Below are 22,341 nucleotides of genomic sequence, written 5' to 3'. Positions count from 1 at the left end.
ATCAGTTTATTCATTCAGTCAGAACATGATTTCTTTTTTTTTTTTTCCCCCGAGATGTCCCAAAGTCTTACACAAAGAAACCGTTGTGAGACATCCAACTGGACCAGAAAAAACAAAGGAAGAAAAAAACAAACAAAAAAATAACAGAATGTGAGCATGAAAATGGACACACATTCAAAGACTGCTCGCCGACTATCGAGGCCAATTCGACTTGCTGATCATCCGATTTCCTGAATAAATCCCAAAAAGGTACCACTTGAATATTTTTTTTCCTTTTATTTTTTAATTCTTTTTTTTTATATATATATATCATTGTACCTAGAAAAAGGGGGGTAGGCATGGGAATTGGGACACACTGAAAAGGTACAAAAATAACAGCATTTTCAAGAGAAAAAGTTCCTTCAAAGACGACGGTTCTGAAGCCACGCGGAGCAGAACCGGCCGTTTGTACAGTAAATGCTTGCATGCACGTTGACACAGGCACTGATGTCGACTTGTCTCGCTTCGCCGGGGTTCGCCGGGGTCCTACGCTACGAGACGAAAGAAAAAAAGCATTCTGGGAACTCTGAGCTCTCGTAAAACAAGGCAGTCGACTTTTTAAAAAAAAAAATTTGTTCTTTTTTTGTGTGTGCGCGTGTGTGTGTGTGTGTGTGTGTTTTCTGTTCACACATGACCTCACAGAACAACCACTTAGAAAGAAACACTTCATCAAACTGAAAGGGATGAGCAAAAAGACATATTCAGTGAGACCGAGGCTGCCGTTCAGCCGGTTTTTGTTTGGAACAAATTAAAAAAAAAAAATCCCGAAAACAAAAACAGTAACAAATATCTTAACACACAGAAATAGTGGCTTTACTCCAGAACCTCCCAACAATACAATACGTTACTTGCAATACAGGCTGAACCTACTGTATATTGTAGTCCAGAATAGCTCGGCAAACCAGTGCCGATTATTCTGCGTGGTGTAATAAAATCCAGAAAATACCAATCATGAGAAGCACTTATTTCAGCTTCTTTACAAACAAACGGAAAAGAAATTAAAAATAAAAGCAATATACAAATAAAAGAAGAGAGAAAATAAAACAAATAAAAACCGAGGAACAGTAAAACCAAGCACGAGTCGTATGCTCTATATTTAAGGCGAGTTAAAATATTGCAGAATAATTTGGCCCCTGTGTCTCAAACAGACTGCCACAACAGTCAGAGCTCCCCGACTCTCAATCGCTGCAAGGATCCAGAGAAGGGAAATGAGAACGAAAAGAAAGTAAAATAAAAAACAAAACCAAAATTAAAATTAAAATAATGAAAATGTGATCCTCTTTGGAAAGAAATTAACTTGTTTTGGTTTAGTTTGGTCTCAGGAGTTTGTTAAAGGGACGGCTGAGGACTTCCATTCTCGGATTAAATCTATTTTCCTTCAATTGCAAATTAAGAAACGGAAACAAAGGAAGGCATTTGATGATTGGTAGTAAGGTGATAAAGTTCTTGAAGGGGGGGAGGATTTGAGTGGGCCATCAAGAGAATAAAAAATAGCTGTTTTTCCCCCCAACAACCTGATATGAGAGATGACGATGCAGTGTCCCGCCGTAAAAGTCCTCCCTCTGACTGAAAGCAGATAGGTCAGAAAAAAAAAAAAGGACGGGGTAGGAAGTCAAGTTTCAGAAATACAAAGTGATGCTGACCCTCTAGCGTTTTTCTTGTTCTTCTTTATCTTCTTTTTTTTTTTCTTTTTTCTTTTTTTTTTAAACGTCTGGGGACCAAAGGTCTGTTCTGGCACAGATCCCTCTCCTGCTCCCCGTGTTGTTAAAAAGGCCGGGGGCTAACAAAGTCAGCGTCAGGTTCTGGGATCTCCTGAATCGCAGTCAGAGTGTCTTGGCCGTTCCCGCAGGTCTGAACAAAAGAATCAGACCGCCAGAGAGACGGAGGGAGGCATGGCTGTGGTTTGTAATAAAGCGCTCCAGAGTCAGCTGTCCTTCCTTTTTTAGAAAAGTGACGGCTGTTGTCCTGTTTTCGTTTTTTTTTGTTGTTGTTTTTTTAATTTTCTCCCACCAAGTGTCTCATCACCTCGCCCCCCCCGACCCCCCTTTCGCTCCCATTAGTCTCTTCTCTCAGCGGCTCAGACCCATTCCTGCATGGAGCGTTTGCAGTACAGTATGTGGCGCGGCGTGCCCTTCCTTTTGAACTGCACCACAGTGTAGACCAGCACCAGCAGGCACAGCGCGAGCACGCACGGGATGACGATGGCTATGGCCTTCACCGTGCTGGCCTCGTTGTCCAGCTCGATCACCACGTCCGAGTTGCCGTCGTCGGCCGGCTGGCGCCCGGGGTCCCTGGGCATCCGGTCGCAGCCCATGAAGTCCTTGACGAATGAGCGCGGGTATCCCGGCTCCACCCGCAGTAACTGGTTGTTGAACTTCCAGTACTCCTTCCCTTTATAGAAGTAGGTGAAACCTGACGGGGAAAGAAAATACATAAGAAACATGAGTGCCAAGCCACCAATAGGTCAATCTGATATACATCATTTGTTGCTTCTTTAAAAACATCTCAACAAACAGACAATATGGCTGACACTACATGCTCGATTTAGGAAAAACTCAAGTGGATTTACTAAAAGGTCAAAGATTGCATATTTTAAAAGAAGTTGCTTTTCTGAAATCAAAAATCAGATTGTTTTCCTGATCTGTGAACATATCATGTTTACATACTTCCAGGTGGAGGAAGAAAAAAAAAAAAAACACTCTTCAGTATGGAGGTTATTACTGCAGGAAGAACACTCAGATTTAGATATGATGGACATTTATGAACTTTAAGAAAAAAATAAGATGGAGCTAGCAATTCAAAGTGAAATTGTCTTTATGTGTGAACATGCTATGTTTCGCAAATGTTGGCAGCCTTGTAATGATCTGCTACTTGTAATGTAGGATGCTAAACACAATTTAAAATGTCAATGCTACAGTGTCCTTGGCTTTTTTGTTGAATTTGACTGCTCTCTCTCTCACAGTGGAGTGATGTCGCCTCTGGTAGCTTTATTAACAATTGATGACCGCTCACAGCTGGGAGGCTTGAAAAAACAATTCTTCAAAAGAAAACAGAATTGGCTAAAACTGCTATAGAAATGCAAGATTTGCAAGAAACGGCAACAAAAAAAACTGATCGGTGGATCTTTAGTCTTACCTCTCTCTCTATAAGTATATAAATTATAACCGAGGTAAACTCTTGACTTGACAAAGCATACGGCTAAAACAGTTTCCAACACATTGTGCACTGTTCTACCTTTGTTTTCTGTCTGTCAGGCCTCCTGCTTTGTAAAGCGGTCCTTACTGTCCCTCAGGTTTAATTATTTTGGTCATAAATGCTAATATACAGTCAAGCTGAAGCCAGAACCCTCAGGACGAGTCACGTAACACAGCATAAAATGTTACTTTTTTTTTTACCTTTGGTGATCAAAACATGCATAATCTAGAGTCGAAAATGTCAAGACTTCGACGTCGCTACTGTTACACATCAGCATTTGATGAAAGGTTCTGGGTTTTGGGCTGACACTGAATCAAGTCTCTAAAATGCTTGTTTGTTGTTTATTAAAGCCAAGCCCAAAAGCGTGGCTGAAACTTGAAGTTCTCCTCGTTCTCCCTGGCCTCCTTTACACTTTTTGCTTGGTCATTTATTATTCATGCACACAATTTCTTGGGTAAGATGAGGGGAGAAATGGCCTAAATTTCAGGCAAGGAAGGGCCTGGGCTTATTTAATCGCTTGTTAGATGGAGATGTTCCTGGTGAAGCAGTGAAGAAGCATGGGGTGAGCTTTTTAAAGATTCATTTCGGAGCGAGACAAAATGATCAAACGCGCAAAGAAGAGGAAGAGCTGGAGATATAACATCAAACACGTCTCATTTAACCAGCACAATGTCTGTCCAACATTCAAGGCTAACCACGGTAACACTGTTAAAACGACCGCTGAACTGCTGAAACTTTCTGAGTGGAACTGAAGCTCCAAACTTTTCACAAATCAGCCTCTGACAGTCATTGTCTGGCCCACAAGGTAGACATAAAGTACATTTTTACCAAACCAAACATCGACTACAGAACAAAAGTAAGCAGCTAGCTTAGTAAATAATTAGCCTAGCAAAAAGAAGAACGGTTTCAGTTTGCGTTCTCAGCTGTCTCGTTTGGTTCAGCGACTCTCATTGTCTTTCCATGCTCCGTCTGGGATTTCTCCCATAGAGCTTGATTTTTCCGGTTGAATTTCAAAACACCTGCTCAGCTAATTGGCCTGAATTTCAACCTAATTTTGGGCCAACTAGCAAACAGAAGGAGGAGTTGTAAACAATAACTTTGATTTTGTAATTTGGGAAACTAGAGTTGTAGTTTGCCAAAGTAAACAAAGCCATTAAGTCCATGTTGGCCACACCTCCAAATACAGACGTATCATTTGGTTCGGCGCTTCTCTCTTCACAGTGGAGGATGGTTGTTTATAACACACCAAGCTTCATACCGTCAAACTGGTGGATTGCAAGTTTGACTTCACGGCCAAAAGTTAGCAATGCTCAAGCCACGCTTCCAGCGAGCAAGTCGTTTCTCAATATGCAAGGGACTGATTTTTACAAGACTGGGTTCTCAGTATAAAATTGAAGTATTGCCGAAATGACAGACAAGCACTTTGAGTAAATCTTGACTAGCTAGCTAATAGCCACCAAAAATGCTAACGTTTTGCTTCACAGCTTCCTATAACTAAAGGGTTTCATTCTTTCTGATCTGAATTTGGTGGCCTCTACCTAAAAACCTAAAAAAATAGAGACTGGTAAAACCTGAACTCAATAATTCTACATTCAACAGAGATGTTTTTTGACACAGTTTGAGATCCAGGGAACATTTGTTCCTTCGGTGAAAATCTTAAGTACAGCTTAGATGCAAAAAGTTTGAAAACACTTTGAGAACACCATTCCAGACTAACCATTTGTCACAAAAATTATTACGTAGCTTCCTAGTAGTGCTAAGCTTTCATTTCATTTTTTAAAAACCGGGTCTAAAAATACCTAAACCCAATAGCGCTACACTGAACAGAAGGTCTTTAAAATATTTATGAAGCCATTATTTTATTCATGAAATCCCATTAACCGAGAATTTTAGTGTTTTATTATTAGGTCCATCTTAGAGTTAGACAAACATAAAAACTGCAAGGCATAGACAGATTCCCTGACAGAACTGCCAGTTTTTCATTTGTGAAATTATCTCTGTTTACAAAAAATTATGATTCAAATTTTTTCTTAAATTTTTTTTTTTTTTTAAATCACTTTGTTCTAGGACAGTAACTACCAAATAGGACTGGACTTAGATATCGATGCACAAGTGCATCTCGCATGAATGCGGTTTGGTATTCATACAAGATGTAATCTGGTCAAAACTACAGCTAGGTCAACAATGCCCTCCAGCCCTGAAAGCCTGCTGCCTCACTCATGTTATCAATGGCTCCAGGACAGACATTATGCCTATCTGGGTCAACTGCGTCAACGTGATCCTTGACACACGGTATCCGCAATCAGCCAGACGGGCTAATAAACGCACGCCGGCACAAAGACGAACAAAAACACACACACGGATATGTCTGCTGGATACAAATCCATCCTTCACGCTCCGATAGATACCTGCTACATGACCTCGCTAGGACACACACACACACACACACACACACACACACACACGGCCAAAGATCTGGCGGCAGATCCTCGCCGCAGATGGGCCGAGGTTTCAACACCACCTGCTCTGCTTTTTCCAACTGTGCCGTTGCCAACACCACACACCAAACCCACCTGGCATAACGTCCACGGCAAAAGCTTTCCCCTTTTTCCTAAGGTTATTTTACGGGCCTATAGGTGAGCTCAGTGAGAGTGAAGACATTCCACCTCCACGCCGCTGAAGAGGGCCAGTTGGCTCAAACCAGTGCCCAGCGGGGATCTTGTCCTTTCTACTTTCCGTAGCTCTGCTCCAACCGGGTCTCGCTGCAGTGTAGGCTGATTATGAAACAATTTCCCTTTGACGCCATCAACAAACAAAGGCAGGCTTTTTGTGGGATAAAGTTATGTTAAACTGTTTGCCATGTGCAAACACTGTCTAGCTCTACTGATGTTTCATGGAAGTGTGCCACCAACTAAAGAAATCAGCGGGTAACTGGGGCAAATTTCAATCAATCCTAGCCTGGTTTAGCTCCCATGCACCATGTGCCGGTGATCAGCCAGAATCGATACCGCCTGGCACATGACTGGTGTCGTTATTGCCACCGAACCGCATTGGGCATGACGGAGATCGTACCATGGGCTTTATCGACGAAGGCCCCCTGTGGCGAAGCGGGGACCCCCTTCCACACCGAGATGGGCTTTGGATAGCCGGGGTCCATGGTTCTCTTCTCCTCGTTGTAGCGCCAGTACCTAAACAGAAACAAATGATGAGCCACAGGAGGACAAAGCAGAAGCTGGCAAATATACAGTTTAAACTGACAACAGATGGTGGAGTATTGTCCTAACACATGTTGGGTTAAGGAGTTATTCCATCCGAATGCATTTCAAAGCCGGTTTTGAATGTTCTCCATCTTTGCGAACACATCTATTCTTGATCTTTTTCTCTTTTTTTTTCCCGCTTTCTCCAACGTTCCCCACCTGTCTCCTTTGAAGAAATAGGTCTTGGCCACGTCCTCCCACCACACGGCCGTCTCGATGCTCTGGGACGGCATGCCGTGGCTAAACTGGGTGATGTCCCTTGGGTATTCAGGCTCCAGCTTCGTGTCCTTGTATACCCAGAACTGCTTCCCTGCGTATCAGGAACAAACAGAAGGAATGAATAATTAAAACGAGGCAGACAGGCAGCGGCGGAGATCAGACAAGAGCAGGGAAAGATTCATAGCAAACTTTAGGCAATGATCTGCCGCTCTGAGTTACTCTTTTGGATCTGGATTTTTACCCGATCTATAACAGGTGCTACTCTGGATTATCCACACAAGAATGTGAATCTCGAGTAAAATAGCTTTGCTTTCACAATCCTACCAACTATGCTGTCATCCCTGTTGCTCGAACACCTCTTTCCACCACACTTTGCCCTCCTTCCTGTTAAGTAATTGGGTTAAGCAGCACATTTTTGACACAGTGTGACCCCAGGAAATGCATTTCTGTACCACTGGAGGAGTTGAAGGCTGGGCCAGGAAGAGGCTCTAGTGGGGGGGAGGTGGATGTTCCCAGAGAAAAAGAAAAGCACATTCCTGTCAACGCTGGGAGTCAAAATGTGATAATATCAAAAACCTTTACACATTTATTGGTCTTTCTCCTCACAGTTTTGTTTCATCTCAGGTCAAGAGAAGTCCAAATGGAATGTTTTTGTATTTCTCCCCCCCTCCACGTTTTATCACTTCGCCCTGCTTCTTGAGGCGTAATTAGGTAGAAGCGCCCACATCCTGACAGCTGACCAGTTGTTTGTGGTTTTTGCAGTTTGATTAATATTTCAAGGCATAACACGCCTTAGCCAAAGAAAGCAGAAATGTGTATTCAAAAGAAAAATATGAGTGTGCAAGCTGAGGTTATTGCATCTTTATCCCTGGCTAGTTTCTGAATAAACACCAGTGACTGAGTGAGATTAGTGGACATCCTAAACTCCTGCAAGCTCAGCATTAAAATGGCCTGAGCAGTTTTACTTAAATATGCAGAAAGTCAGGCAAAAATCCTGCTCATATTCAGAACTTTTTCACTGTTATTATAAAGTCTATAAAAATGTGGATTCATCCTGGAAAACCTAAATTTGAGGGTTTAAATGGAAGGAGATGTAGGACAGGGTGTTGCTTGAATATTAATGGGGAAGAATAGACTCGTATTGGAAAGGAAATTCCTGTCATTTCGTGTTTTTCTCATACGGTTCTACGCTTATTGTGGGTCACGCTTCCTCTGACACGAACACACCACACCCTGAGATTAATAGAGTCTCCCCCCCCTTTACCTCCCAAAAGCAATGAATTCAAGCTGATTCAAACACTCCTCCTCAAAACATACCAGATTCTTTTTCTCTCTCTCAATAAATTCAACGTGAAATATGAGTTTCCTCCTTAGGTTTGGTCATTTTTTTAAAATGGGAGCTGACTTGAATCAGCCACAGTGAAGTCGAGACTCGTCTTCTGAGTTGTGACGGTTACTTTGATGTTGTGTTGACTCAGTCAGGCCACTGACTAATTTCCTCTGCTTGACCTTAGCTTTGAATGGAGAGTGTAATGCGTAATGAAGATGTCTTACAAAGTCATTAACACTCCTTGAATTGTTCCATGTTTTGCCAAATTACAACCACAAAGTTCTTTCGTTTTTTATTGGGTTTATTATAAGGAAACATAATTAAATTAAATTAAAATTATTCACCAGTCGCCTACAGGCAGACAGGAAGCTGGAGAAGTTTTTGGCTAAAATTTAATTCCCGAAGCTGACACATTTTTGTTCTACTGTAAGAAAAGAGGCTCCTTCTTATCTCGTGTTTTCATTGCAAACACAACCTCTATGCGACACAGTGCTGAAAAACAGCAGCTAAAACCTATCAGAAAACACTTCTTATCCCAAAGGCAAAGAACTGTCATTTGTTCAGGGCTGCAAGCAGGAAGAGTGCTCTGAATGTGTCTGTTCTCTAAAGTTGAACAGTTTCCAATCTTAGTCTTTACAAGAAATACAGTAGAGGAAGTAGGAAAAAAAACAACTGAGGAAGCACCAGTTGTGATTTGGTGCTTTCAGGATGATTATTAGCCAGCTAAAGGTTGGTCATGACCACAACATGTGCCTCTGCCCTTAGTAAAGTGAACAAATGTTAAGTTATTTGTGATTAATACATGCCACGGTGTTTATTTCATACAAACTACTTCACACTGGTAGACATGTAGGGGAGTAAATAAGTCCGATGGTTTTCTCTCTCTCCACTTTAGGGGATTTATAATGTACTGTGTGTACTATATAGCAGTTTATTAGAGTCACAGATGCAACATTTCTTTTCAGCAGATCATGAATAAATTATATAAAACTACTTTGACTCATCAATTGTAGAAGTTGGAGTGAAAAGTCTTCACGGTAGGTATGAAAGTTTGGTAACAAGCGGGACTAGACGACGTTTCCTCAGCCCTCAGTCACACTGTTTCTTATTTCGCAATCAATTTAGGGATATCTAAATCTGCCAGCGTAGTTATAAGGTAATATATCTGGGTTATTGTTATAGCACTTGTTATGATTCTTCAGCAGTAGTGTCACATAAATGTACTACATAACAGGATTTTTTTTTATGCTTATTCTGCAGTCTTTCAAGGTTTTTGAGGAGAATTTATGAGACTTGAGAGCTGAATTTTACCTTTTTTTTCTGAATTCTCCGAAATGTGGACAGAACAAGATTGTGTGTTGCACGAGTTTAAATGAGAAATAGCATACTGTTAATTTGTATTTACTAAATCCTTCCAGTCCAGGATAGTACGCAGAGTGAAGGAAAAGGCGGTGAAATCCAAACTGCAGGGGTTGCAGCACACGCGTGAGCCGTAGTCTTGCGTTTCCAGGAATTGTTTGGGGTTGAAAATAGAAATTCCGCTTAGAGAAGATTTGTAGTTTTCATCCCAGCAAACTTTAATGGCTTGCCTGCATCTCCTTGCATCACACCACCACCCTTCTTTCTTTCTTTCTTTCTTTCTTTTTATCCTTCCTCTCTTCTGTGAAGTGTGTGCAAATACAAACTGCCAAGTTTGTTTGACGTTTCTTTCAAGTGTCGTCTTGGCTCTTGACATAATTGGCTTCAAAGCTCTTTTACTGCTTGGTCTACATTTAAATATGTTTAAAAAAAAAATCACACAAGCACAAAAAAACCTCTCAAATCATGCATCATTAAAACATAGCTTGCAGTAAAGCTTCTTGGAATCAACAGCGATTTCCTTTTTAGCTACGGTTGATGATTTTTACTGAATATACATTTTATTTCCACAAGCAACACCAGAGCATATGCATTATTTACAATCAGATGTGTAGGATTATGTTTGAATATTCCAACTAAACTAAACGATCTCTTAATCTTTCCCAGATTTACAACAAAATCTCGTAACGATTTGAGATACCATATAAAAGCGTCTTTCTTCTTGCAAATGTAAGCGCTCATAGAAAATTCTTGCAGAATATTGGAAGCAAAGGGTATACAAGCTTAGAAAAAAAAACAACAAAAAACGAACACAACACTCCCATGTAAACAGATCTTGAGGTAAATCTCGCTGTAGCTAGACGACACACAAGAGAGCTCTCATAAACCAGGATTACGCAGACACAATATTTGTGTCGAAGTTTAGGATCGAGGCTTTCTGAGAAAAACTCCCCGCTGGAGAGGAACTGTGAGGAGCAACACGATGAAGGCAGAGATGAGTTGTGCTGGTGAGTGAACGATGCCTCACCTTTGAAAAAGACGAACTTGCCCTCGCTGTTCTCGTAGACGGCGTCTATCTTTGATGGCAGCCCCTTCCAGAAGACGCTGATGAGCATGGGGAATCCCGGCAACACAGAGTTGTCTCTCATCCGCCAAACCCAGTGGTCCTGAGAAGGAAGAAGACGTCATTAGAGTATTAGAGTGATGTTTTTAGGAATACTCTCTTTATATTCAAAAGTAGAAAAGGTAACATTTGTCAGACTAAGAGGTTCTTCGTTTTTCTGCCCGGTTAGCAAAAGGCAATACATCAAATGTCTTCAAGACTTTAAGACTCTTTAAGACAGGTAGTTTTGTGGATATTTTTGGCTCATTTTTGGACATCAGACGCTTATCTAAGGGTGCATTAACTTTTTGGTCTGCTTTAATCAAAATCTGGCCAGTTTGTTCAGAAAGTCACGTTTGTTCGGGTAGGTTGGAATGCACAATCAAAATCTGATGCAAACTCTGGTCCTACTAAAAACCGAGGTGTCGATTCGATTAAAGCAAGTTCTGGTGTGGCTCCAACCAAAAGCAGGAAGCAAAGTATAGCATAGGGCATTCTGAGTAAATATAACCAAAATAAACATGAGAGTCTAGCGCTAACGAGAGAAGTCATTCATGGTGTTTTGCCGAAGACAAAAGAGAAATCCTACAACCACTAACGTCAGACACGACTCCATTTTTCTTTATATTTTGTGAAAAACAACGTTGCACTCATGTCTTCTTCTGGGGGTTTACATGTTGTTTCCTTCAGTGGTTCTTGGTGTAGCTCCACCATTGGTGAGGAGGTGAACAGGTTTTCTTCAAGGGTTTGGTTCGTTTCACACATTGTGGTGTGAACATGAACCGCACCAGCTGAAGAATCAGTCAGACTGAGAATCCCTGTTCAGTTAGAATCACCAGATCCAGTTTTAACCAATCCTATCGCATACATTTTTATTATCCAATTTTTGAACTAGAGATTTACAGCTGCAGTTCAGACTCTTTAAGAAAAATTGCTTTCACCAATAATACGCAAGATAGCAGGCTGCTAACTTTAGCATCTTTAGTGGTAACGGTTAGCCTGTTTTGCAGCCATGCTATTAAATGGTTTAGTTATCATCCATCACCCTGTTACTGTTTCTTTCCTCTGCTGGCAATGCTGAAAATAATGGCCACTTCTCAAGCCTTTTACTACCACTTGTTGGTCAGTCTAACTGCTGTCTTTACAAGCCTGCTCCATCAAACAACTCAAAAACCCTTTCCTCTTTTATTTCAAAATAGGAGTTTCAAACACAGATAGAATATGATAATTTTAAAGCACCTGCCTCCACATCTGTGGACAATATTTACAGCTAAGAGAGCAACTATACTTACTTTACTTTGAAATTTTTTTTTCGATTTTATTGCTTGCACCACAATAAACTATAAAAATATTCACCGTATCTCTCAGTTGTGACCAGGTTTTACTCTCCTTACACTGGATCTGTCACTAAGAACTCATACATGCGCAGTTGGCATGCTGAAATTCATCTGAGAAATCTAGAAAAATTAATTATTAATCCAGTTTCTATTGCAGATTCTTGATTTCACTGCTCCGATGCAAGAACAACCCAAAAAACAGAGGAGCTTTGTGTACTGCAACCTAGGCGCTGAATTCTTGTGTTTGCTTTGCTCTGCTTAAACAACAGAACCTGCTGTCACTGATCAAACTCTGGCTTGCCTACTTTGACAGCTGTTATGCCTCAAAAGACACACTTTCTCAGGTTTCCTGGGAATGCCTCCTTTACACACGCAGACGCCGAAGAACACACTGGGAAAACCATCACGTATCTGGGGGCGAAACAATAGCCGGGGCCTTTATGAGGGTCTGATTTCCTCTGGGGCGGCGGGGAGACATGAGTAGCCAAGTGGAAGGTGTGTCCTTTTGATGTTGGGCGAAACTTGATGACAGAGGGCGCCGGGGGAGAGCCAGCTGCGAAAGCCATTAGAGCCCGGCAAGATGTTCCACCCCTTTGGCGATGAACGGCCAATTGAACGTGCTCGGCGCTCGGCCCCAGCAGCCTGACCTCGTACACGCTGAGAGACGCAGTGAGGGAGAGGAGACGACTCATCCTCGCAGCCTGCCTCTTTCGCAGTCAAAGCTGAACCGACTAGTCATGAAACGCGCCTTGCCCCGCTCCCTTTTTCTCTTCGTCTAATCCAATTGTTTCACTGGGACTGCACTCTCCCTGGACTCCTTCTCCTTTATTCTTTTTCGTTTCCCCTTTGTCTCTCGATTACGCCTATCTCCCCCCCTTGCTATGCCTGCTGCCTCCATAGATTTTTAACAGTGCAGCACTTTTCCTCTGTGCGAGGTCTGCCCGGTAATTGAAAACAGTTCAAACTGAGAAATCTAACCCCTTTGACTGGTTCTGACTGTAGAAAGGGCACACTCCCTCTCTGAAAATAAAGCTCGAGCAAGCAGACATCCCTTGCAGAGAAGTTTCTGCAGGCGCTTTGCGATTACTTGAAAAATAATCAGGAAATTTCAGCTTTTGGTTCATGTATGTTTTGTGAAAGTGCTTTCACCCGGGCTAGGTTACCACATGTTCTCCATCAGGCTTTGAATTCTGCACTGATCAATGAGATAAATTAACTATATCCGCCAATAAGGGAAAAAAAAAAACTACACAAACTGCAGAAAACGTTATCAGACTGCAGATGACTTCAGCGCTTTGTAAAGCCAAAATCAATACAGCACAGCGCATTATTGCACAAAATGAGGTGCGGCGCATTTTTGATTACCAGAGCTGTGCTTAGAGGCCGTAACAGTGACATAAAGCCCCGTTATGACCACCACTGACATCGATTCCAACGTGCGTCCTCGCCTGGCACGAATGTGTCTGAGGAAGGAGGTGAAAACATCATTCACCATTGTGTCAGAACTATAACGGTTTAATGCTGCTTTGTCCTTTGGCACGACATAAATGCTTAAAAAACAATTCAAACAGATGGAGTTTAAATTTTAAACCTAAGATAAAATTTCTACCGCATTTTTTTTTTTTTTTTGACCCAAATCAACTGAAGATGTACTGAAATATCAGATGGTAACTACACTGGCTGTGACTGATTCTACCAGCTTATCAGGAACTCAAAAATCTTATATTTTGCCAATTTGTGAATACCCCAGCCAGTTCAGTCAGGCTGCTGCAGGATGAGAGAGAGAGCAAATGTTTTAGCTGATAATGGGAAGGTTGGAACAACTACAGCCAATCCATAGCCTGGCAAAACTACACTTTGTTTTCTTACAAGGCTATTGAAAATGTGTTGAGGTTTTAAATTTTACCCAATCGCAAATGTTCGTCTGTGACGTATGTAATGGTCCCGTTCAATGCCACAAACACCGTAACCATCTGTCCTCGACAGCGAGGAGAGAATTACCGAGCCAATTGAGACGGCTGCTGATGTTAATTCAATACTTGGAAGCGTGGCAGATATGGACTGAATGGTGTCGTTCACTTCCTACAATGTCACTGCTAAAACTACAGGCAGACTACAATTCAAGAACAGCACAGAAAATCAACGTCATCGTTTACAACTTCTTCTGTTCACTGATTGGCTGAGTTAAATAGAGCTATTTAGCTCAATGGGAGAAATCCCAGATCGGAAGGCAACGACCAGTTTTGCTCTGTTTTATCTTTTTGAGCTTTCGTCTTATGGAACAAACCATCGGCAGACTTTTGAAAATTTCAGAGGTAAGGATCTACATTTTCTGATGTATACCCACAGAGACTGCTCTTTCTGTGGTAATAACTCTGCTTAAAGCCTGGGTTGTTTATATTAGATGATAAACCATGAAAGGATAGAAAATTATATTTCCAATACAGTACAAACAATTACGGAAATGAGTAGCTCACCTACTGGCCATGAATTCCTCTGAAGCTTTCATTACATCTAATGTCCTTTCTATTTAGACTCTAACCAAACCTGTAAATGTGTCTGGGTCTATGTTTCACACCTTAATCAGTAACAGCTATACTTTTAGATAGTTGATAATGAAGCTGGGGCATACATGTTGTAGATACGGTTTCAAATAAAACCCTAATGGGACGACTTGCTACATTGTGGCTTTCCAACTACGTCTTTGCAGAGATGGGAAAAGAGAAAAACACCACAAAGACGTGGCTGCTGTGTTCTCATTATTGGACGTGGGAGTCAGAGCATGTCTCAGACATCAGCAATCCTAAGCTGCAAGGGACCCCCCTGGCCTCCCACAATCCCCTGCTCTATAATTGTCCTTATAAATGACTCCTGAGAATATATAATGTATGTCCTGATCTAGTCTAAGGGTCTCATTTAAGAGATTTTATGCTTGATTGAGATCTGGGTCATTCAGTGCAACATCAGCTCAATCTCTACTGGTTTGTGTTGGAAGCAACAGCAGCCTAAGGTTATTACAACACGCATCGATGGATGAATATTACAAAAGCTATCTGTAAGCCACTGAACCTGTAGATTTTATTCCCTTCACTTTCTTTTCAATACAACCACAGCAGCTCACCAACATCCCCGTATCGGGAGGAAATAAGCGAGTCGGTGATGTTTTTGTTCCCTTTGTGGAAAACAAACCTTTAACTATGATTGTTTATATGGAATTTGGCATATTATACATGTACAAAAAATTATATTTTGGCTAACATTACATGTACTTGCTGATCAAGAACAGTACTGGTGTCAGAAAAAAATAGATCTACTATATAAAAACGTTTTTCCCCCCCCCCATATTTTAAACTATTTTTTTCATTAGCATTAGTACCTACTACAGAATGGGACAATTTTTTTATTCAATTACTCGAATAATCGTTTGAATAATTAATAGATGAAATGATAGTTGACATATTTTGTAGTTTTAGGACATTTACTTTGGTGATAATTGTGTCATTTTGAGTTCTATTCAGAAGTACTACCTCTATTGAGGAACTTCTGACACATTTAATTGTTAAAAAAAGGCTAAGTTTATAATATTGGGTGGCATGTTTGCGTTACGGTTCTTAGAAAACAATAACTAGACAAAATTGGAATGGAAATCAACATCAGTCTATGAAAGCCTGAATGTTACATCACTACTTATTTCAAAGTTTTGCATCTCCAAATGTTATTTGGGAAATATTTCCATAATTATATAAAAAGAAAACAGCTGCTTTATTTGATTTTTAGCAAAAATGGATCAATGTAATCAAATAGCACGAGATAATGGTTGATTTTAAAATAAATGTTAAAATAACTTTTAGAATTTACAACATTTTATTTAATTATAAAATCATTAAAATAGTCAAAATATGTGTGATGACAAATGGACACAAAGTACTCTCACTTTTGCATTTTTGTGTTTAGCCATATTTGACAAATAAGCTTGTTTATTGCCCTCCAGCTCCCAACTTTTAAATCAGGAAAACAATAATCTGCTGATTATTGAGAGTGAAGATTAATACGGCAAAACGTGTGAAGCTGTCAACCATCATTTTTGATCAATAATTACATTTGAGAATATAACAAAATCAATAAGCACTGTAACGTAACGGAGAAACGTCGCTTTCTGCAAGGTTTAGTTCATCTTGTCGGCTTTTTGTTCCATCAAGAAAATATTAAAGCTTAGAGGAAAGTATGTTGTAGCAAATGTTTGACCTAAATCTCCAAATCCCCCGTATGGATTTTCTGGCTCTACGAACTGACAAGATATCAGTGAGCCATAAACCCAAAATCCAAACTTCAATAATAATGTCTGAGACTCTACATCCAAGTTTTACAGCAGACAAAAAGCAGAAAGAAGAAGAAAAAAACCCTGATGGAGTCCTGGAAACTTTTGCGTCTGGTTGTAGTCAGACGGCGTGGCACGGCGGTGCAGCACATCTGTGGAACAGCTGTAGGGAGCTCGGCTGCAATTAATGCAGAAGAAAAGAACTGGTCATGTATGAATCCATGCATATGGATGAAAGTGTGTCCTACCCCCCCTAATTCCGGTGGGAAACCATATGGTTTGGGAGTTCATTGGGAGTGGGAACGGAAATAGGTGAAGAGGTAAAGCTGGAACCTCTGCAGTTTTAATGGGACATTAACTGGAGAAGCCGAATCCAGACCGTCATCGGTGAACCTTCGCTGACCCCGTGTCGCCTCGCGCCAAAGAGAAATAGCCGGCTGTAAAACTACCGCCCACGCAGGCGTGACGGCCGGCCTGCAGGTTCAGATTAACACGCCTCGTGTAAATTGGGCCTGAGCACGGCTAGGTGGAAGAGCTGGATCCACATTTCATCCACCTACACACTTACTACACACCATTGATATCTCCACTATTTGTCAGGTTACAACCACGTGTTGAGGAGCGTGGCTATATGCCACTGTAAACAGAGATACACGACATATCGGCAATAACATCGGGTAGCTATGTGAACCAATGGGGGCTAAATACAAATCCAAAAAATTTAACATAACATATAAATTCCTCTACCTTTATATTGGTGTGTCACAAATTTGATTGTGGGTGTGATTTGTGAAAAAGGGACGATTTCCACATGGCTGTAGTTACGTACAAAATCTTGGGACATGTTGATCCAATACTGGAAAATGAATGATAAGATCAAAATCAAGACAAGACGTACTAACATAATTAACACTAAGAGGATCAACTTTTGGTAGGGATTTTGCGTGTGTACGTTTTTAGCTAATCCTTAGCTTCTCGTGCTATCGCTGCTTATTCGCCTACTGAGGGCCATCGCAGTGAAGAGTTTAACCTTCGAGTTGCGTCTGCATGGGGAGCTGCTTCTGCTTCGCTTCCACATGTGGATCACTTGAGTATTTAGGCAAAAATGTAACCTCTTTGTTTCCAAAAAAAACGGCAACATCCAATCCCCGGTTTCCCTATTTCGAAGTGCCAAGGGGCCGCCTCAGGTGCAAATTGCTGATATTTCCAACTCTGCAAGGTTCAAATGTTGGAGCAGAGGGAAAACTGGCTCATCATTCTAAAGTACATACAGCTATTATCCTGGCACATTAAGAGGAAATGTTCTATTTATGTGTAAATGACTGTAATGTTAATAGGCTCTGATGTGCATTCAAAGAGAGAAAACAATCAAGTGAAAATAACACCCACAGTTACGAGTCGATACGGCTGTATTCATTAGAGCTACACTGCGAGTGAGGCTCTTCTTTAAGTGTGGGGGAAATTTTCACTTTTTTTTTTGCCTTGTTTGTTCTTCTCAAAATGCAGTTGTGCGCATTTAAATGAAGCTACAACTCATACATCCTCCTAATAAAACATGTCCGACACGACTTATGCATGCAGAAGGTCAGAGTGGAAGTGAAAGCACAATATACGTCAACTTGAGTGAAAAAGTTGCAAAAAGCAGTTTTTATGCCTATATAAAAAAAAGCTTTGCAGCTTTCAGAGTATTTGCACCAGATGAACTCTGAAAGTTCCCAAGCATCTGCAGTCTGCACCTACTGCTAAGATCTCTGCTGTAATGACTTGGCGGAGACCGCACTCCAGTCTTATAAAACAATCAAGTAGGATGGTGAGTAAAGCCGAGCGGCGCAGGCCAAATGGCTCTCAAAACCAACGAAACCAAGCGAATAATTCATGGAACCGACCAAGCACTGAGGAGGCTGCTGTTATAGATGACAGCAAAGCAACGCAGCATAAGCAAACACGAGACTGCACATCATTCCTGAAATGTAAGCCATCAGTTTAAGCTGGTCTTTATGTCACATTTGGAGGCTTTGGCAAGTTCTGAAGGGAAATTTATCAGGGTCTGGAGTAATACAAACATCTCTAATTATGAATCCAGATAAACTTCTTTATAGTTGGACAGCTTCCTGCGCGAGGGGGGAAAAAAGGTGTTAACACGATACGTCAGTCATTTCGGAGAAACCTGGCCACGATTTCACCGAGGAAGGAGAAATATAAGAACCACCTGCTCCTCCGGGGGGAATGGAAGAGGGAAGAGAACGAACTAACATTTTGAATCCAAGTCAAACTCCTTTGCTGGTTTTCGTGCTTGGAAATATCTCTTGACATCCTGAGACGGGGATTACGCTAAACAGGTGAGCAAATCACCGAGTCTTAATGTTGTTGGTGGTCCTAATGAGGTAAAGGCGGCGGGGGCTTTACGGCTTCGTTCACGCGAGTCCTGCAACAAATCATCGCCGTCTTCCAGCGTTTTTCGCGAGGATTTTGTTTGGACCTTTGGGAAAACGTGAGCTGGTGCTGCGGAAGCATTTGGAGCTGTGAGAAACGTGAACCAAGCAGTTTCGACAACTCCATCCGAAACTGGTTTGCTGACATTTGCAGCTGTACATGCCTGAAGGGCGGGCGTGATTTTTTTTGGCACTTTCCACATCCACACGGTAAAGGCTGAGCTTCTGTACAAGATTTACATTGAGATCTTATTTTTAAATACTTGGGTTACTATTTGAAATAGAAATCAAGGTTTTTCTGGCCTGAACTATCTGAGTATAACTTTCATATTGAAATATAAAAGTCTATTTCCGCTGCCAATCACTGATCCAAGCCAATCAAGAAAATATTGGCCAACTCCAGTCTCTGGCTGATTGAATGGTGAATTTCCAGTTTACTGCATAATAATGAAGGTCTTGAAAATTGTGATACTACAAACTGTGGGTCGGTAAAAAGGTTGAGAACCAGAAAAAAGCAAAGACTCCAAGGTAAAATCTGCTTTTTTATATTCGAGTTATGTTTCATCTAACTTTTAAAATGGACTGTAAAAATGGGATTCTTTCAGCAGCCCAAACTTTCTTATTGTCTGGAGATTTTTTTGGGGTGTTTTTTTTTATTTTTTGTCTAATTTCTAGTGCAAATATCTTAGTACACTTGAAATAAGACGCGACTAACTTACGAATAACTTCTCAGCAAGACAGGAGCTCATGTCTAAGTCAATAATTGCTTATTATTGATGAGAAAGTTATAGTTCCACTGACAGATTATTTCACTTGTAACATGGGGAAAATGTTGTCTTATAAGTGAAATAATCTGCCAGAGGAACTAGCACTTTTTCATCAATATTAAGGAGTTATTGACTTAAAACAAGCTCCTACGTCTTGCTGAAAGGTGATTTGTAAGTTAGTTTTGCCTCCAAGGTATTTGCACTAGAAACTATACCAAAAATACTTGGTAAGATTTTGTGTTTTTATTCTACTGTGCTACTTTAAAATTATTTCCTTGTTTAGGTGATGTCTCCATGCCCTGAGAATATCACACTGGTACAAATTCACGCTTGAAATTGGCCAGATAGGTATTAAGTTTTAGAGTGATCCGACCAGAATTGGCCCACAAAGCTGTGATCGGTTCATTTTAATTTTACTGATTTTTTTTTTTTTTAAGACCGTCTTCTTGACTTATTAAACTCAAAATCGCCTGACGATGGCTGAACATTGTCTCTGACTCGAGCCGAATAAATCCCATGATCCTCATCACTTTATCAGATTGGGCTCCTGCCCTCGGAGGTACTATAGGCGGCGAACATCATGTGAAAGAGACAGGGGAGAGACTTTAGGCTATAATGAAAGAAATAATAAACACAATCTGGGCTTTGAGTCTACCGGCTCCGTCTCACAGCCAGATTTATCTCATTCGGAGAGTTTAAATGAAAACCTCGGTGTCAGGAGAGCAAACACACAAAGAGGGTTTTCCAGGCCTCCGTTCCACAAGCCTCCTATTTAACCAGTGAATGGCATCTATGTATATCTGCTAGACAAATTCACTCTCACATAAAGTAAAGTCACAACATCTCCACTCGGTGAGACTCACACAAGACAACTTTGTGCTGCTCTTAAGGTCAGAATGTGTTTCAAAGCCTTGTCTTCACCGGCTTCCAGCAAGGATAAATGTTTTTTTGTTTTTTTTCTCACTCGCTGGGGGCGAAAGCACAGCACTGTTCATGTGTTTGCATTTGGTTTTGGTCAAATTTCCACTTTATCCAAATTTCTAAACACTGGAGCCCCGGATAACCTCCAAAGAGCCCCAACAGGAGAGAAAAGTGCCCTATGTTAGTAGCTTTCACCATTTTTCTACAAGAACTGCCAGCCAACTTTCCACCAAATGTTTGATATTACCTGCCCAGGCTAAATCTGAAGCAGATTAGCAGAAAAAAAATCCCACCCAATGTGTATTTATGCAGCCCTCCAAGCTCTTAATGATCCATTCTTTATTCGCCTCCAGTCGGCAGAATCTGTTCTTTTCCAGGCAAACCTCAAACTGACAGACCATTCAAATAGTCCTGCGTTAAATCTGCTGTGGTTGTTTCAGGCAACAACTGATACATTTTTCACCAGAAAAGTCAGGCAGGAGAAGTCTATCTCGAGGCGTGCAGGGCCGTGTGATTGCTCTCGTCGCTGAGAGAGTCAGACGACGGGTAAAAGGAAAACAGCTGCGAGGTTGGAAGCGAGCGAAGAAGGCCCCGGGTTTGTTTTGACACGACAGACTCTCCGTTTACCTTGAAGACGAACATCTCCCTCCTCAGTATTGCCACCGTGTTGAAGCCTCCGTCGCAGATGTTCGGTATGGCGTTGGGGTGGGACGGCCTGTCTCCAGGGGGCAGCCTCGGAGGTCGCGTCTGCCTGTCTGGTTTGCGGGGGTCTGAGGGAGGATGGGAGCGCGGTGGGGGCGCCGTGGGCAGAGGCTTGGTGGGCTGGGGGTTCCTGTCAGGGGGCCCTGGGGGAAGATGGGGAAAATAAATCTCACTTGTCGTCACACTTTTAATCTGCAGAATGTTGTTTTTACCACTTTTTCAACAAGCCGCGGTGGAGGGGAGTGAGGGGAAATTTACGTAATAAATCACACCTTAACAGATCATGAACGTGAAGTCAACATGTTCCCATGGCGCAGAGACATGATAAATATTTCATCTTTCAAAGGTGCAAAAATCAAGACATTGTGGTAATTAAAAGTTGAATAATGTTTTATTGCACAATTTTAAAAGGTGGAAAAAAATGTTATAATAATTGTTTCTAACAGGATTTCTGGTGGCACAATTAACGATACCTTAGACAAAATTTTTTTTAATAAATATCAATAAAAATTTTTTGAAAGGAATTCCAAACTTTTTTGGGTTCATCTCTGTACATAATATTTTCTCATTCATAATCCATGACTTCCTTTTTCCCTACAGGACACAAACATGACATGACACTGAGGTAAGTATATTTTAGCCAGCGGCTGCTGGGTTGGACGAGAATCAACATTTATCGTACCATAGAGTTTAGATTTATGTCCCGAACCTCGGGGCTTCTGAGGCGTTTGATAAGCTTGCAAATACAAACAGCACAGAGAAATGATATGAATGATATGAAGATGTGTTGACATTTTTCTAGTCCAAATACAGGAGCAGATAGTTTAACCTGTTGAGGAAATAAAAGAAGTAAATAGGGTACAGAAATGAGTTGGACTGTAACAAGCACAACACAACGCACCCTGCTCCGCTCCCATCAGTCACTCATCCCAGATGATTTGCACTTGACTCACCCTGCACTTCAAACAAACGACAAGATGGAGCTGGAAGATGTTAAGCAAAAGCTAAAAACACCTAAATGATGGTCTAAAAACAAAATTATTAAAATTGTAATTGGCTCGGGGCTATAATTAAAGTTAATCTGTCGGGTCGGATCAAGCTCAGAGTAGGATTGGATTTTTTAGGCCCAATCTAAACTCTGTCGTACCACGCCACACAACGATCATGATGCTACCATTAAATGATATGAACATATCATTTAATTTTTTTTTTAAATCGTCAATACTTGGAATTTTTTCTTTAGTTTTTACATAGAACTATAAAGGGGCAACACGATGACAAGCTCAGTATTTTATAAAGTAATCCTTGCAGCTTTAACCAGTTTTATGACAGATGTCTGGAAGATGCAGAACATTCTATAAAT

At 41.1% G+C, this 22,341-nt stretch overlaps 1 protein-coding gene and 1 long non-coding RNA gene across 3 annotated transcripts in view; one reads left to right on the top strand and one right to left on the bottom strand.

The window, feature by feature from the left end:
- Positions 1-305: 305 nt before the first annotated feature.
- Positions 306-22,341, bottom strand: part of LOC103147991 (matrix metalloproteinase-16-like) — an 83,460-nt gene continuing 61,424 nt past the window's right edge. For both annotated transcript variants that reach the window (XM_007566575.2, XM_007566576.2), the window contains 5 exons: positions 20,904-21,121; positions 10,427-10,565; positions 6,651-6,801; positions 6,307-6,422; positions 306-2,451 (listed from right to left, as the gene is read on the bottom strand). In XM_007566575.2, the coding sequence (XP_007566637.1) occupies positions 2,117-2,451; positions 6,307-6,422; positions 6,651-6,801; positions 10,427-10,565; positions 20,904-21,121 (959 nt within the window). In that variant the 3' untranslated portion in view covers positions 306-2,116. The remainder of the gene's footprint in view (positions 2,452-6,306; positions 6,423-6,650; positions 6,802-10,426; positions 10,566-20,903; positions 21,122-22,341) is intronic.
- LOC107837965 (uncharacterized) lies at positions 2,458-6,150 on the top strand. Its single transcript, XR_001664019.1, has 2 exons — positions 2,458-4,798; positions 4,834-6,150. It is a non-coding gene; the product is annotated as an uncharacterized LOC107837965 (long non-coding RNA).

The sequence above is a fragment of the Poecilia formosa genome, unplaced genomic scaffold (genome assembly GCF_000485575.1).
Source record: "Poecilia formosa unplaced genomic scaffold, Poecilia_formosa-5.1.2 Scaffold193, whole genome shotgun sequence".
In the NCBI taxonomy this organism is placed as follows: Eukaryota; Metazoa; Chordata; class Actinopteri; order Cyprinodontiformes; family Poeciliidae; genus Poecilia; species Poecilia formosa.
Note: the sequence above shows the minus strand (reverse complement) of the source record. Positions and strands in the feature narration are given on the sequence as shown.